This window comes from Lissotriton helveticus, chromosome 7 (assembly GCF_964261635.1).
Source record: "Lissotriton helveticus chromosome 7, aLisHel1.1, whole genome shotgun sequence".
In the NCBI taxonomy this organism is placed as follows: Eukaryota; Metazoa; Chordata; class Amphibia; order Caudata; family Salamandridae; genus Lissotriton; species Lissotriton helveticus.
The window spans coordinates 1,670,217,090-1,670,233,777 of NC_136068.1; the positions used below are offsets into that span (position 1 = coordinate 1,670,217,090).

At 43.8% G+C, this 16,688-nt stretch overlaps 1 protein-coding gene across 2 annotated transcripts in view; it reads left to right on the forward strand.

The window, feature by feature from the left end:
• The window catches only part of LOC144767608 (uncharacterized), a 104,731-nt gene extending 92,022 nt beyond the window's left edge, over nt 1–12,709 (forward strand). For both annotated transcript variants that reach the window (XM_078651011.1, XM_078651012.1), the window contains exons 6-7: nt 7,091–7,228; nt 12,273–12,709. In XM_078651011.1, the coding sequence (XP_078507137.1) occupies nt 7,091–7,228; nt 12,273–12,363 (229 nt within the window). In that variant the 3' untranslated portion in view covers nt 12,364–12,709. The remainder of the gene's footprint in view (nt 1–7,090; nt 7,229–12,272) is intronic.
• Nucleotides 12,710–16,688: the final 3,979 nt, after the last annotated feature.

Here is a 16,688-nt window from a genome sequence, read left to right on the forward strand (position 1 = left end):
TCCCTCTCCTGTTTTTTAATCTATGTTTTTTGGCTTTTGCGACTCTGCACACTTTACCACTGCTAACCAGTGCCAAAGTGCTTGTGCTCCCTCCGCAAAACATGGTAGAATTGGCTTAAACTCATTTGGCCTGTTTCATTTTGCTTCATGTACTTACTACATCAGACGCTCCCCTAACATGCACATCTTCAAGAAGGACCTCAAGACCTTTCTCGAGCCCGATCTGTCTACCCCCACTTACCCCCCCCCCAGTTCCTTGAGACCCTCACGGGTGAATAGCATGCTTTGTAAACCCCTGATTGATTGATTGACTTGTAAGCCCCTGGTAAAGTAGTACTGCATGTGCCCAGGACCGGTAAATTATTCGCTACAAGTGGGCCTGCAGCACTCATTGCGTCACCTACTTAAGTAGCCCTTTAAACATGTTTCAGGCCTGACATTGCAGTCTGTGTGTGGACTTTTATGATTGGCATATCGACCTGGAAAAATAAACCTTTTGCCAGGCCCAAACCTTCCTTTTTAATACACATTTGTCACCCCTAGAATTGGCCCTAAACAGCCCAGAAAGCAGCGCGCAGTGTACTTAAAAAGTAGGGCATGTACTGTTAAGTATTACATGTCCTTGTAGTAAAAAACTCCTTTCACTACTGCAAGGCTTATCTCTCCCATAGGATAACTTTGAGTTACCTTATTACATTTAATACGTGATAATTTTCAATTGTGAGCAGACAAACAATTCTGAGTTCGATATCTAAAGAATTGTAATTACAAACCCTCTTTAATGATAATGTCAGAATTCGAATCAAAATTCTGGAAATCATAATTTCAGAAAGTTGTAATTTTCCTTTCCTGGCCATTTAGTGCCTACAGCCTTATCTATGGAGACATGACTAGGTGTAGTTGTCAGTTGGTATTCCTCCCAGACAGTGAGACAAAGGGAAGATAGATGTTGGAAGTATAGGCAACTCTAGGTTAACAAGGAAAATAAGTTGTCACCTACCACACATGTACATCACAAAGGTCCTGCCTGAGCACTCTCACAAAGGTTTGACACTGGTCCGTTTTATCGCCCCAGACAAGCTGAAAGCAGAGCAGAGAGCAAGAGGAATTCTGACTCCACGGGGGGGTGGTGAAAACCTTTTAGTACACATCTAGACCTGTGGACCATGCCAGGAAGAAGTAATGCAAGGCTACTCAAAGGATAGTCACTCTGCTGAACTGTTGCCCTGCTGACCTACTGCTCTACTGCCTATGTTAGAGGGAAATCAACGAATCACAGAAGAGCAAACAGAGGAGAATAATTAGGACAAGCACTAGATGAACTAGGAGTCCGACATGCCTGTGCCATCAGCATGGATAAAGCAGCTTTTTTCTGAGTAACTAATTTAGAGTTTGCTTGTAACTTCACTCTGACAACGATTGTGGTTGCTGCTTGTTAGAACTGGGGGTCTCTAATTGGCAGAGGTAAGTACCTTTGACCAAGTAGGGACCCCTACTTCTAGTCAGGGTGAAGGAATACACACTGTAGATAACCCCTGCTCACCCCCTAGGTAGCTTGGCACGAGCAGACAGGCTTATCCCCAAGGCAATGTGTTAAAGTATTTGCACTCAATCACCACAATGACCCCCAGTACACCACAAATGTAGACCACACAAGTAAGTATATCAAAAATATGACTTTATCTAGTTTCAGCAGTAAAAAGGCAGTTACAGTATTATTGCACGATATCTTCAACTTCTCTTGGTATTTGTATATCTTCTAGGAAGGTTTCACACGTTTAAAAAGCAGTCTCAAGTCTCTTAAAAACTATCACAGGAATAATGCAGCTGTGCTGTAGGTCAAAGTCAGTTCTACGCTAACTCTAGCGGTGTTTAATTAGGTTCCCCTCACCGTTGCGCTCCTTCTGAAGCCTCAGCGTAGGAAAAAGCTCGAGAACAGCCCGGCCGGTCCCATCAGCTCTCCCGCCCGCTCTCGACAATCCAACGAGCGGCGGGGAGCTAGCGCGGCACTTCTTTACTGGGACGACAGGCCGGGGGCGTTGAATACTCGCGTTGCTCCCTCGGCGAGGACGGGTCTCTCTTCGGCTCCGAGCGCGGCTTCCAGCAATACTCGGATGACGCTGGCCAATCCGGTCACGGCCCTTTCGACAAGCCTCCACAGACACCCGGGAGTCAGCCAATGACAGTGCAGCTCCCGGGACGAACCCCTAGTGACGCGCTAGCCTCAGACCAATGGCTGCGCGGCTCGGGCGATGATGCGGCGGCACTAGGGCCAATCCCAGCATGGCGTTGGTGAGGGGGCTCGATTCTCTCGTCCAATGAGAGAGCAGCGGGCTCGATCTTTGCTTCCGCAGCACCGGCAAAGTACGGCAAACTTCTCAGGGTGTTTCTGGCCCCGGGCAGCGGCGGTGAAAAGGCGGCAAGTGATTTTCGAGGGCGCGGGTTACAGCTAGACCGCCCTCATGGCCACAAGATCTTGTTGGGGCAGAGCTCACGAAGGGAGGCACCACGGGCCTCCGACCCTCACAGAATATGTGCCGATGAGCACACCTATCTCTGCCCACGATCAGCAGTTGGAAATAAATCACGCACCAGGCCAAAACAGCACGATCTTCACAGCGTAGTTCAGTTTCTGTGGAACCTTTTGACCCTGGGTTCCAGGACAGGAGGCCAGCTCTTCTCAGGCCCTTGGAGATTCAGTCTAAGACACAGCACACAGCAAAGTCTTGGTAGTCACAAGCAGGCAGGGGCACAGCAAGCCCTTCTTCTCTCCTTCAGTTGAACAGCAGAACAGGTCAGCCCTTAGAGCACACAGCAAGGCAGTCTTCCTTCAGTTCCTTCAGCGGTCCTTCTTCTGGCAGATGTTCCTCTTGATTGTAGAATCTAAAAATCTGTTGTCAGGGGTCCTTCTCTTATACCCCAAAAAGTCTTTGAAGTCTTTGTGCAAGTGGGCCCTGAGCCCGGTCTAAACCAGTTCTGGGTGTTGCTGGAGCACATGGGCTTCCTGGCTTCTTCCTTCCTTTTAGTGTGAGGGGCAGAGGTGACAGCCACCCAGCAGGAGGTGGAGCCAGCATTGTGGCAGGCAGGCACAGCCCTAATCACTCCCAGGTGCAATCTCCTCCCACCACTCTAGTTGCAGATGCAGTCATTCAACCACGGGCTGACTCAGACAACCACCTGGGGGCTCCCCAGCCCCTGTCAGCCTCAAACAAACCAGACAGTCAATCCACAAGCAGGCCCAGGCACACAGAAAGGTTAGACAAGAGAACAGCCACTTTCTAAAAGTACTGTTCTCAAACACAGAATTTAAAAACAACCTTTCCTAAAAGATGTGTTATTAAATTCTAAGTTCAGGGATATCAATCACTTATGTCCCATCTTGTTCCTATGAGAAGATAGGCTGGTATCCATTGGGACCAGCCTCCCCCATGTTAGTCTATGGAGCAAGATAACCTTGCAGCAGTGAGCACACAAAATGGCTGCTGTTCACTACCAGAGCATGTTACCTGTACTAGTACATGCTCTACCTTTCCTATACACTGCACCCTGCTCAGGGGGGTACCCTGAGCCTTCCATAAGGGTGACCAATGTGTACATAACGGGAAGGGTTAGGCCCAGCCAGTGGGGACACTGGCCAGGAGGACATGGCAGTTCACTGACTGCACACAGGCACTGCGGTGGCAGACCTGAGACACCATTTTAGGGCTACGTATGTGGGTGGCGCAATCAGCGCTGCAGGCCCACTAGTAGCATCTGTCTTCACCAGCCCTGGCACACACAGTACACTTTACTAGGGACTTCATGGTGGTACAAATATACCAATCAGGTATACCCAATCAATATGATAATTTACATAGGGAGCACTTACACTCTGGCACTGATCAGCAGTGGCAGAGTGTCCAAAGCATCTAAACCAGCAAAAACAAAATCCAGCACAGCATCAAAAATACAGGAGGCAGAGGCAAAAAGATAGGGGAAAACCACGCCAAGGATGTCAGGTCTAACACTGCTTGAGTAGAGTTTAAACCCCCTCAGCTAGTAACCCAATTTCTCTCACTGGTCAGTCACTTGGACTTTGATAATGGAAGGTAAATTGGCTCATTTATTTGTGTTACATTGTCTCATGTGAGTGCTCATGCAAAAGCTTAGGAAATTAGCCCTTTAGTTTGTTGGCTGGGGCACAAATAGTATTGTTGTCAGTGGGAGCCAAACTCAACATGAAGTGACGAATCTGCTAAGACACTTTATCGCTACATTAACATGGGTGCTATTTCTAAGGGGACAAAAAAAATATTTAGCAATCTTACTGTTTCAGTTGTGACATAGTGGGCCTGATTCACAAAGGTAAACTGAGAAGAAAGTCTAACTTTACAACTTTTAGTATTCATAAATGGTACTTACGAGTAGCAAAGTAAGAGTTTTGGTCTCGGTTAGACCAAAACTTAAGTTAAACTGAGACAAAAGTCCAACTTTAATACTCGTAAATGCGTTTGTGAATACCAAAACCAAAACATAAAGTTAGACTTCCTTCTCAGTTTACATTTGTGAATCAGGCCCAATGTTGAACAAGGACAGCTTTATGTGTTCTCATGTCACATTTCTCAGAAAGAATTTCTTTTTTTTGGGAAATATATTATCTTTTGGAACAAATCTTGGTGGCCCTAGTCTCTTGATCTCCCTTCCCTGCCAGTTTTGAAAGTTAAAGACCGAGGCGTTATGTTCCCTGCTGAGCTATCATTTGTGGAAGAAATTAACAAATTAGCATCATCTTGTTTTTTAAATATAAGAATGTTTAGGAAGGTGTTCCCGTTTATCCCACCCAATTTACAACAAACAGTGGTAATCTCCCTAGTTATAGCTAGGCTGCATTATTGTAATGCCTTTTATTTAGCCATTAAACAGACAACACTAAACAAGCCTCAAATGCTGCAGAACACAGTCTGTCGATTGCTGAATAAAATTTCCAAGTGTAAGTCTGTAACAGCTGCATTGGCGGGCTCAACTGGCTCCCCTTCAGGAAAAGGATTGCCTTTAAGATGATATGCCTGGCATATAAAGCACTGCATGGATCTGAACCAGAGTGTCTTAAAAGTACATTTCAATGGTACTTTCCAAAAGATCACTGCGGTCAGCCACTTCATGATCTGTGATAACTCCCAGAAGGGAAACATCCTTTACACTGCAACTTTTACCACGCAGTGCTTTTACATCGCAACTTTTACAACGCAAACCATTACAACGCATTGCGCTGGGGGGCGCTCTAGGATAGGGAATAGATTTAATTTACTATCCAACACCTTCCCTACTATCCATGGGGACTGGAGTTGGAATAGTAAATTAAACTATTCACTATCCAGCACCCCAAAGCGCTATGGGTTGTAATGGTATGCGTTGTAAAAACTGCGATGTAAAAGCATGCGATGTAAAAGCATGCGTTGTAATGTCATACATCCCTCCCAGAACTAAGAAAGTGGCATGGGTTGTCCATAGTTTTGTTCAATCCACTTATAATCCTTGGAATGACCTGGCCTCCTCTCAAAAGTCAGGTTAATCTTTCTCCCAAGCAGCTAAATAAGTAGTAATAGGGCAAATATTTACCAAGGAGGCGTTTATTGTAGAAATATGTACCTGATGAATATCTAAACATGTTGCTCGGAATGGTGTAATTAATATATAGCAGTTATCTGCTGCTATTAAAATGTATGGAAATGTATAAATTATAGAGTCTTAAATGTCCTTTCGGACCAATATGCAGGGCACTCTCATATCCAGAAATGATGGTTCAACGGCACAGAGGAAAAACGGCTAAGGATTGAATAAATCAATGAACTATGACTTTAAACTGCTAATAAAATATATCTTGTTTGATAAGTTTACTTTGACAGTTAACTAGAATGAATATTATTATCACTCTAATGTGCAACAATAGAACATGTGTATTTGATTTGCAATTTATTGCCTTGGAGGTATTGTTGAATAGCTGTAGCAGTACAAAAAATGCCATACATACCATGAGTACCCTATTTGTTGCTTCAGTAATTAAGGAACAAACACGTTTTGTTCCAAACTAAGTAACATCTATTAAGTTGAACCTGCTTTTGTTACACAAGTTGCTTAATAAGAGGCAGGTAACCGAGCAATCAAAAAACTGCTTCACTGTACATTTTAGTTGCAAAAGATGGGACTAAGGGCCTGTTTATGAGTTTGGCTGTCCAGACTGGTGGTCCAGTAGCCATATTATAAGTACGGGGGTTGGACCACTGCTACCACCAGGATCCTTGATGTCACTGCAGTGGCTAAGTAGGCAACGATATGCTGGTGTTGCCGCAGTGGCACCACCAAGCATATTACCAGTTTCCTCACTGACCTCCTTTTCATTGTGATGAGCCTGCCATGAAAAGGGTGGCAGTGAAGAAACTAAGAGGGCCCTACAGGGCCCCCCGTTGACTCTGTACACGGGGGTGCATGCAGGGGGCACATTTTGTGCCCCTTATGTATTTACAACATTGTGCATTTCTGTCTGTGCAGGAATGGGGTGCCTCACTCCTACGTTGGTGTATTTTCAAGGCTCTCCCATGAGCCTTAGGAAGGCAACGCCATGAGACCACCACCACAGGACTGCCCACCAGGATTACAACTCGTAATCTGGTGGGCAGACTGGCTACGGGTTTGGCAGTCTTAGGGGTGGGCGCTGGTAAGGCCGCCTGCTCAAAGACCGCCAAACTCGTAATCAGTCCCTAAGTCTGCAGAAAAATGGATTTGTTCCACTCTATATCAGACCAGCAAATAGAGAGCAAACTATTATGCAAAATCAAGATGTTTTTTTTTTCATAGCTGCAAAGTATTTGTTTAATAATATTAGTCTGTCAGTCAAACATTTTTCTCCCATTCCATTCAACTCAGGCAGCAGCAATGAAGCAATTTACATTCTCTCCATTTTTGCACTGATCAAGTCTTTACCTAGTATGCCTGTTAGATTTTTATGTTAAGCTCTAAAATGATAACAACAAGTTTTCCAATGAATGGCGAGAGTGTGAGTCTCTGAAGAAAGGCAGAGTTTCACAGCCTGCTATGCCTCCATTTTCTGCAGAGTTACTAACATTGCGTCGGAGTGCTCGATGTCAGTTGCAGCACTGATGAGGTTCCTGGAGTCACTTTTCATGTTCCAAAGCCTATTTGTGGACGAGCCAGAGTATGCAAAGGAATTTCTGCAAAAGCTGCAACAAAGGTAAAGATCATTGCATGGTACACAACGAAAAGGTTTTTTGGCATGCACCACAGGACATTGTATAAAGAGAGAAGATGCATCTATGCAATCATAGGTGTTCTAATTATCATGACACTAAAAAGAGAGTAAGTTTTTACTTATGGATCTCATGGGTTACAGGGTGTGGCTATTCTGTTTCTTTCTGTATTTTGCCCCAACATAAACCCAACACTAGATTGCATATGTCCTTTATACAGAGTTGCAGGTATTAATCTGAGGTCACGGTTTATAAACAGTTTCAGTTATTACTAGGAGGCAGAGGGTGGCAGGTTGCCCCATCTGTAAGGGTTCTGGCCTCCTCTTTTGCTGTACCCTGGGAAAAACATACATTCAGTGGAGGCTGCTCCCCACTGAACAAAAGGGATGGTAACAGGGTAATAACTATTGATAGTTATTATCCTGTTATTTTTCCTATACCCGTCAGTGGCTCTCAGGTGGGGAAGGGTGGGGCTGGCCAGAGCAGGGGAGGAGTGATGTGCACTCCCTAAGTTCACATGAACTGTTTGACCGGCCCTCTTGGGCCGACCAAACAGTTTATGCACACTTTGCATGTTTGTACGAGCTGCATTACACAGCCTGGTCAGGAAAATGCACAGACTTCTTGTTCCAGTCTGAGTAAAGATCCACGGTGCTCAGACCAATCAGAACGCTGCATCATAGCGTGTGATTGGCTCACGGGAGTCTCTTTGCCGGTTGCTTCTTACTGCTGGCCAGGAGTCTGCAGGAAGATGACAGAGGAGGCAGGAGAGAAGTTCCAGGTAAGTGGTTTTTATTTTTGTTCCCTCCTTCGGCCCCTACCTCCTCCCTGCCTCACCAGCCGGGTCCGGTAGCAACCGCTACTGCATACAATTGTCTTTCAAATTTACTTATACTTGCATTCCCCATGAGTATTTGCTTTTTCTATGCTGTTGTATTTCACAATTTTTTCATGCAATATATTTTTCGTGTATAGGGCGTACTTTGAAAATAGTTGCTTTTGTATATCTGGGTGGATTCATATTTTGGGTGGGTTTTTATAATGGACCGCAAATTAGATCCAAGAAGCTCCAGGGCAATTATTAGGTGTTCTAGTTGTAACTGAGATTCTATTCAAACCTGCATGAAGGAGCTACACAGCTGTTGAAACATTGATGGTGAAAGTTAAAGAAAATGCAGTGCATACATGTCAGTAGGTTTGCTGTGAGTGGGGAGTGGTAAGAAGAAGGAGAGAGTGAAAAGAGGGTGCTAAATAAAAACAAGAAGAGGTATGTGATACGAAAATTGAAGGTTTCAGAAGATATCTGGAGAGAAAAGACTTGCGTCTAACCAAGAGACTGTAGAAAAAAGTGGTGAGAAAAACAGTAGTGGCTGTCACACTTTGAAGACCACTAGCCCTTCATCAGATATTGTTGTGTAGTTCCTATATATCCCATACAGGATCTGTGCATTTGGATAACATAAACAGTGTGATTGGTGGCAGACTGGTTCTGAGCACCCCCACTGTATTTGTTAGCCTGTTTGTATCATCTAGCTCACAGTGCCACTAGAATCTCCTCTTATCGGGGGGGAAATAGTTTTTGGCAACCTCAGAACATGACACCCCTGATCCCTCAGAATCGTGGAAACAATATACTACCTATCGCTTAGTCACTCGTGCTCACTTAGTTTGTCTCAGAGATACACCGAACAAACAGTCTGGGCATTGCAATAAGAATTATTGAACAGTTGTTATTCTAGTGTAGAATAGATGAGCTGTAACAACCATTAGACAGTAGCAGAGATATATGGTTAGCAGTACTATGAAATTAAAGGGATGGTACAGTTCTACCATGTTGCAGTACTCATGAGTGTATACAAGTACATAGAATACATGATAATAAGTATGTACTCCTACAATGCTTCCCTAACTAGATGTACCTAAATGTACCTAGCATCTGTATAGGTGTTATGCCAAGAATCCCTCTAGGAGCTAGTCAACCCCATTACCTGAAAATAAAAGAATATGGAACCCCAGTCCAGGTCTCAAGTTAGACACCCTGCAAGGGATGTTATACTACTGCGAGCTGGAGCGCCTGCATGCAGGAACCTCAGCATCTCTGGTCAGTGTGTCAGCCGGGAAGTCACGGTCTCCTGTGTCTTTCTAAGCAAGACATCATGTATATATACCCATAGGTCTCCCCAGAGGTCCTACCTTGCTGTTTTACTGTGTCAGCCTAAAGGATGACATTGGGCCTGAACTTTATACAGAGATATTATACAGGAGATGGTAGTCCTGCTGTGCTTCCAAGAAATCTCATTGATAATGTATGAGAATAGAACTAGGGAAAACCCGTGTTCTCAGTGCAGTGTCGTATCTAGGTAAAGGGTCAGTGCCTAAGAACTGTTATGTATGCAATGTTGGGAAGAATATAGGTGAAAGGTTGCGATGTTACCTGCGCCTATGTAAGGTACCTATACGGAATATAAAAATATACAGTACTGTTTGCTTCACTACCTATTTAAAACATTTAAATGCCTTTGTATATGAGTGTATGTTTGTCTGTGCGTGTCTAAGTAAAAATGAGTATACATAGGAATTTGAATATCTATATGCACATATATTTTATTTTGGTATAGGCATTTCGCTAGTATGGAATTGCGGGCATAGGGAAAAAGTTGAGCCGTTATGAAAGTGCATATTTTTTTTATTTTAATTTCCATACACAGTCTCAACGGTCAATAACACATAGGCAAACAGTGAGCCCAATAATAGCAACTGGAGGAATAAGCTATTTATAATTGCAGACCATATTTATTACAACGAATGTTAATTGAAATGAAGTAAATTTGAAAGAGGTATCATAAGGAGATATCAGCCTAATGCAAAATGCTATTCTTATGATAAATCTTGTAAATAATTTATTGCAGTGGGAAAACTAAGCAAAAAACCACTTTCAATTAATTCATTCAGACATCTATCGAACCTTCTCGACGGGCTCTCCAATTCCAGAGCAGGTCAGCTGCATTTTGGGAGGCAGTGAGTGTCTTACTATCCTGCCCTCCCTATCTATGGAGGCCTTCGACTCTCTTAGCCTTAAAATCAAGTCAGGATCTCCTGCAGATCTGTTGAAACCGGCCCAGCTTAAGAATATGTCGCCGTTATGTCGCACTCCGGTGCTTTCTTTGATCAATCTGTCACTTTCTTCTGGGGTAGTTCCCATCAGATGGAAGCAGGCTGTAGTCACACCTATTTTGAAGAAGGCTACCCTTGACCCCCTTAAACCTGAGAACTACCGACCTATCTCCTTACTTCCTTGGGCTACGAAAGTCGCTGAGGCCCATGTGAATGCCATTCTTGCAGACCATCTAACTAGGGCTAACATTCTTGACCCTACTCAGAATGGGTTCCGTGCGGGCCATAGTACGGAGACGGCCCTACTTTCCATGGTCGAACATCTGCGTTCTGTGCTTGATGCGGGTCGGGCGGCGGCACTACTGCTATTAGATCTTAGTGCCGCGTTCGACACGGTCTCGCACAGGATCTTGCTTCAGCGACTTGAGGAAGTGGGTGTCACGGGCTATGCTGGTTTCGATCTTTTCTTGCTGATAGGTCATTCCAGGTTGCGATTCCGCCCGGTAAGTCTAAATCTTATCCGTTAGATCTGGGGGTCCCACAGGGTTCATCGTTGAGTCCCACTCTATTTAATCTTTACGTGAGGCCGCTGGCTGCGGTCGTCAAGCAATGGGGCTTGACGATGGTTTCATATGCAGATGACACGCAGCTGGTGGTCACGTTGAGTGGGGACTCAGACATGGAGATTCCGTGACGGTTTACGGGCAGTGGCTAACTGGATGAATTCCAACTGTCTCCAGTTAAATACCAAGAAGACTGAGATTATGGTAGTCGGCAAGCAGCCGGCACTGTGGGGTGACAAGTGGTGGCCTTCTGAACTAGGTGTGACCCCCTCTCCAGCATCGGAGATAAAAAATCTAGGGGTTTGGCTTGACCCGACCCTCGGCTTCATCTGTCATACCAAGAAGGTGGCGGCTTCTTGCTATGGCATTATTAGAGGACTTAGACCTATCCTTAAATTCTTTGATGCATCCACCAGGCAACTGGTGGTTCAAGCATCAGTGCTGTCTCGGCTGGATTATGCCAGCTCGCTGTTGGCTGGGATTAATCAGTCAGAACTCACCCGGCTGCAGCGAGTTCAAAATGCTGCAGCCAGAATGGTGATAGGTCTGCCAAGGCGATGCTCGGTTTCCAAATCTTTGCACTCTCTCCATTGGCTTCCCGTACACCAGAGGATCAAATTCAAGGTTCTCTGCCTTGCGTTTAAAATCCTCAAGGGTACGTCTCCCCAAATTTTGGAGATACAGTATGTTCCTCCGCGAACCCTCAGATCCCAGGGTCAGAATCTGGCAGTGGTTCCGCGTTTCAGACTAAGTAGAGCTGGTGGCCGCTCTTTTCGAGTGCTAGCGGCAAATTGGTGGAATTCTCTTCCTCCGCATATCCGGGCTATTGATGACCTTCTTCAGTTTAGACGGGCCATCAAGACCATTTTATTTGTTTAGCTCTCATGCTGTGTCCTATGGCCTTCCTGATTTTCTTTGGTGTTGTGTTGTGTTTGCCTTGTCAAAGCGCCAGGACGCCCCTTCGCTGGGGCAGCTGTGCGCGGTATAAGTAAAAATAACATAACATAACATAACATAACATGCGCCAGTGTACCAACATTGTCAAGAAAAGCGGTGAATGACTGACTGAATTAAATAATTAAAGAACGATGGAGTTGTGAAAGAGTAACCGACTGTGTCAGTGAGTGAAAGTGTCAGTACAATCACCATTCTATTTAGCATGAGTTATTGCTGTTACTGAGGAATGTAAGTAATTTCCTCCTGTGTTGCAAAATTCAAATTTAGCGGGGCACCAAGTTTCACTGGGCCTATTGTAATAGTCCACCCTTTAACTGAGGAGTGAAATAGGCAATGAGACGTTGTTAACAGTAACACAGAAGTTAAACTTTACCCTCTTAATTTCTGACTGCAGGCTTTTGAAGATCATGGGTGTTTGTTCTTCGGACACAGAGTTAGAGGTCTGCAACAACTACTTCTGTGTCTTGGCCTGCAAGTCAGTCTGAGCAATGAATGGACAGGAGGACATGCTCTTCCATGAAGCTGATTTTGATATGCCTTGTAAATATATGTTGTAATGTAGTCCATTATTGTATTTCATAATTGTCACAGTGTGTAAAATCTTGGCATAGTGGCTCGGATGTGAATTCTTGGCTTCCACACTTTGCTTCATTTTGCATAGCCGAGGACCTGTCTAATTTGCAAAATCACTTTGATGAGCATGTGGACGTTAACATGGCATTACTGACATTTTCTCAATTGAATTGACATATTTTGCTTTGATTTAGCTTCAGACACAATTGCATTTTTAAGTTCTGTTTTCAAAATAAAATATTGTTTTGCCTTTTCTAAGCTCTTGGAGTTATGTGTCTTTTTAAGTTGAATTTCTGAGACTTCTTCTATATATACTTATATGTGTATGTACTTTGTGGGCTCTAGAGATCATCCCTGTGACTTGTCTGCTTCAGCTTAGGGACTTTATTTTCTGTTGAACTGCTTCTATTTAACACTCTTGATAGAAAAAGACCAGCAGACGTCAGTAAAATACCAGAATTGCTCTCTGCTTGTTCAACTGCCTTTATTTACATGTCTTGATAGAAAATAACCAGTAGAGGTCAGTAAAATACCAGAAGTGCTTTCTGCTGACGGACTTTCTTTTTTAAAAATGTTCTGGCAACTGCCTCTATTTAACTTTCTTCATAGAAAACTACCAGGAGAGGTCAGTAAAATACCAGAATAACTTTAGCTTCTCTAGATTCCAGTCCATAGAAATTGTCTTCCGCAAACACCCGTAGACAATAATATTTTTTTCAAATTTTTTATTTTCAGTGATATGACAACCCATGGCCCTGATTTTGTATTAACAACAGAGCTTTGGACTTTACCATTTCCCACTGAAAGGCAATATTGCTCTCCATGTGTTCCCATATCTCGCGTGTCACACAGTTTGGTGCTTACTTTCCCTGTTAAAGAACAGTAGATGTTTCAGCGCGCAGGCTAATGTGCTTCATAGCTAAATACATATACAATCCCACAGACGAGACCGATTGCATTGCAAATGATTGTTTGGTGAAGTGCTGATTCATGAAGTGTGGACATGATCTCAATATACTTTGTCCTGTACTGTAAAAAAAACAAAAAACAAATGTTCTCATGTGGAGAGGTTTCCTTTACACATATGGTGTAAGGCTTCAATGGTGAAGTTACCGATGGCAGTCTCATGTACTTTAAGATATTTGGATGTGCATGGAAGATAATGAACCAATTACTTACCTGTAACCTTCATTATCCTTAGGACAGTCCTCCTCTTTATGCATGTTGTGCTGCTTTTAAAATAAATAGTAAGAAGTTAGTTTGGCGGTCTCTGTCTGGAGGGGATGAACTCCCGAGTTAGAGCTATGACCAGGAAGACAGACGTGGTGAGGTAAATTCCCTCAGGTCCAATTCCATCTTATGTAGCCTCCACTCCATCTTGGTCCATGGAGGTAACCATCTTCCTCAACTTAGACAATGGACACCCCCATATTCCCTGATTAATGCATAATCATTGCCATAGCTGCCTTTCAACGCAGATGTCGCCAGACCTTATCTTTCTAAGAACTTTCATATAGTCAAGTTCTTCTATTAATGTCATAGGTATATTATATAAGGCAACATTCATCTGGGTCAAATGTCTCATCCTCATCATCTTAAGATGTAGTAAAATCACAGATAGAATGTTTGAAAGTGATTTATTAGTAGTCATATGTAGGGACCAACCACTAGTAATAAGTCCACAAACACAAAAAATGTTTCAGTCAAGGTCCTAGTAAAGTATTCTCTTGTTTAACCCTTGGCAGCTGGCTGCGAGCAGGTAGGCTTAAGTTAGGTATGTAAAGAGTTCAACCTCACCGATTTATTAAGTAGGACACAATACACAATAAAAAAGAAACACCAATTTATACAAATAGGTTATATTTTTATGAACAAATGAACACCAAAACGACAAGCATCCAATATAGGGAACCAGAGATATGAATTCTAAAAGAATAATGCCATACATGCTTAAAGACCCAAAGCACCAATTTGGGAGATCTGGTCATGCTTGACTGAGAAAAATTCAAAGTTTGAGGCTGACCATGGTAGAGCACAGGGTGGGTACACTAGTTGGGAGGCCTTGGTCAACATTTTATCTTCACACTTAGAAACTTTTTCGATGCATTTTTCCTCGACATCGCAAGAGGCTCATTTTTGAGTCAACAACGGCGGCTTCATCCAGCGTGAGCCCTCAGTCAACTCCTGGAAGCCTTGTCGCTGAGGAAGCACTCTGGACCTTCAGTGGGGCAGACCTGGAATTCAGATCTGGTCGCACTTTAATGTCGACAGCTTGACTCTCGTCGACAGGTCAGTCACCTTACGGAGCTTTTTACCAAGGTTGCTCCAAACTTCTGGAACTTATTCAGAAGTCCCTGTTGTGGGTTCAAAGTGTCCAAAACACCAATCCAAGGGTCTAGAAGCTCTGAGATGGTCCTTGGGATGTTGGGACTATGTTTCCCACAATGAACCTAGCCAAATCCTTAAAAGGCCAGTGGACACCCTCTAGATGGGTTCTTCTTGGTGAAGATGATGAAGGTGGAGTTCTTTTAACCTGTTGCTTTCAGGGAGTCAAGTCCTTTACTTTGTGGATCAAGGAATCCGGCAAGGATCTTTTGTAGCTCTTTTGTACCTGTTGCTTTCACGGAGTCCCTCCTTAGTCGTTTTGAAGCAAGGCAAAGTCCATAGGGTCATAGTTCAAATCAAATAAAATTAACTTTACTTGGTTTTACTTCGGAAAACTATTAAAGTTACACGAATACAGGTGCATAAAAACAATAATACATAAAAACATGATTTAAAAAGTCAGAACCTCTTTTACGGTTTATAAAAAAGGACCCCAAACCCACAAACTAAAATGTATTCGGGCCTTAAAGTACAATGTATCAGAAAAGCATGACTTCCAATTGTGTTGAGATAAGCTAACTAATAAAATGTACCTAGATCATCCAATGTCTACACATCCATACAAGTCCTTGATTTCACAGACTCTTTTAAAACCCTACTATAAAAATAATACAGTCCTCTTTTAGCAGTTGAAGATACATAAGGGCAGGACGGCCTGTCTAAAATTCATTCTTTTTAAGATGGGAACCAGAAAGTGCCTTCGGGGGGTTTCATACAATTTGCATAAAAACATAAAATACAGCAGATCCTGCGGAGACTGTCCATCGCAGCCACAGGGCGCTAGCACTTGACCTCTGCAGTATCCCTTAAGCCTGGCTAACACAAGGTGGAAGAGGTTCATTCGAAACCTAGTTAACAAAAACTTCTCATGTGATGATAGAAACCCCATAAGATAAGGTTCCACTGTCAGAGTTGTTTTGAGCATTAATAACATATGAACACTGGGTTTCAGCATCTCCTGCGCATCCCTGTCCACTTTCCTTGAGGTTAAGAAGGCTACCCTAATTAATTCCACATCCTTCTTTACAGCGGATTCAGGCTTACAAAATAAATCGCAGCGCCCTACCCCTTCCAAAATACTTTAATGTACTTAAGCCAAGGGACTCAGGATCCATTGTCGAGAGACATACACTCTCTTAAAATTAAATGGTTGAGAGTTAAATCTTTGTTCAGCCAGCACTTCAACCAAAAAACCAGGGGGCGCAGTGCAAGGACATCGCTTGAATAGGGAACCCCCATTTCCTCATGGACCACTAGGTTAGAGGTTCTGCGTGGAATACACAATAGGAGCTTCAGAAAATCATTCTCTGCCACCTGTAGGGAATCCGCAGCAGTATATCCCCAGATTACACTACCATAGGTAGCTATGGTCATGCTTTTGGTTTGATAGACTTTCAACATAGCTCCTGTTGGTTTCTTCCCTATTTTGCAGGAAAAATAAAAAATTGCAGCGTTTACCCAGGCCAGGTCCCCCTTTTTCCTCGAAATTAAAGCACCCCATTTTAATTGGTCATCAAAGAAAATACATTAGTACGGGGAATCTTGGCAGGGCCAACACTTAGTGGCCTATTAGGATGGCGGACTGACCTGCGTCCGTCGGCCACCCCCGAGGTGGAGGGAACGTCCGCAGGGGCTGCGGCATTCCCTCCAGTGCAATGAGGATGTGACCGCCACCCTGGCGGTCACATCCTGTATATTTAACATTGCGGCGGGTGCTGCATCAAGCAGCACCCGCCGCAATGTTAAATATGCATGCTTTGCATTTGCATGCACAAAGCGGCAGGCACCGCGCGTGCCTGCCGCTTTGTGCATGCAAATGCAGGGGCGTACCAGAGGTACCCCCCATGTGCAC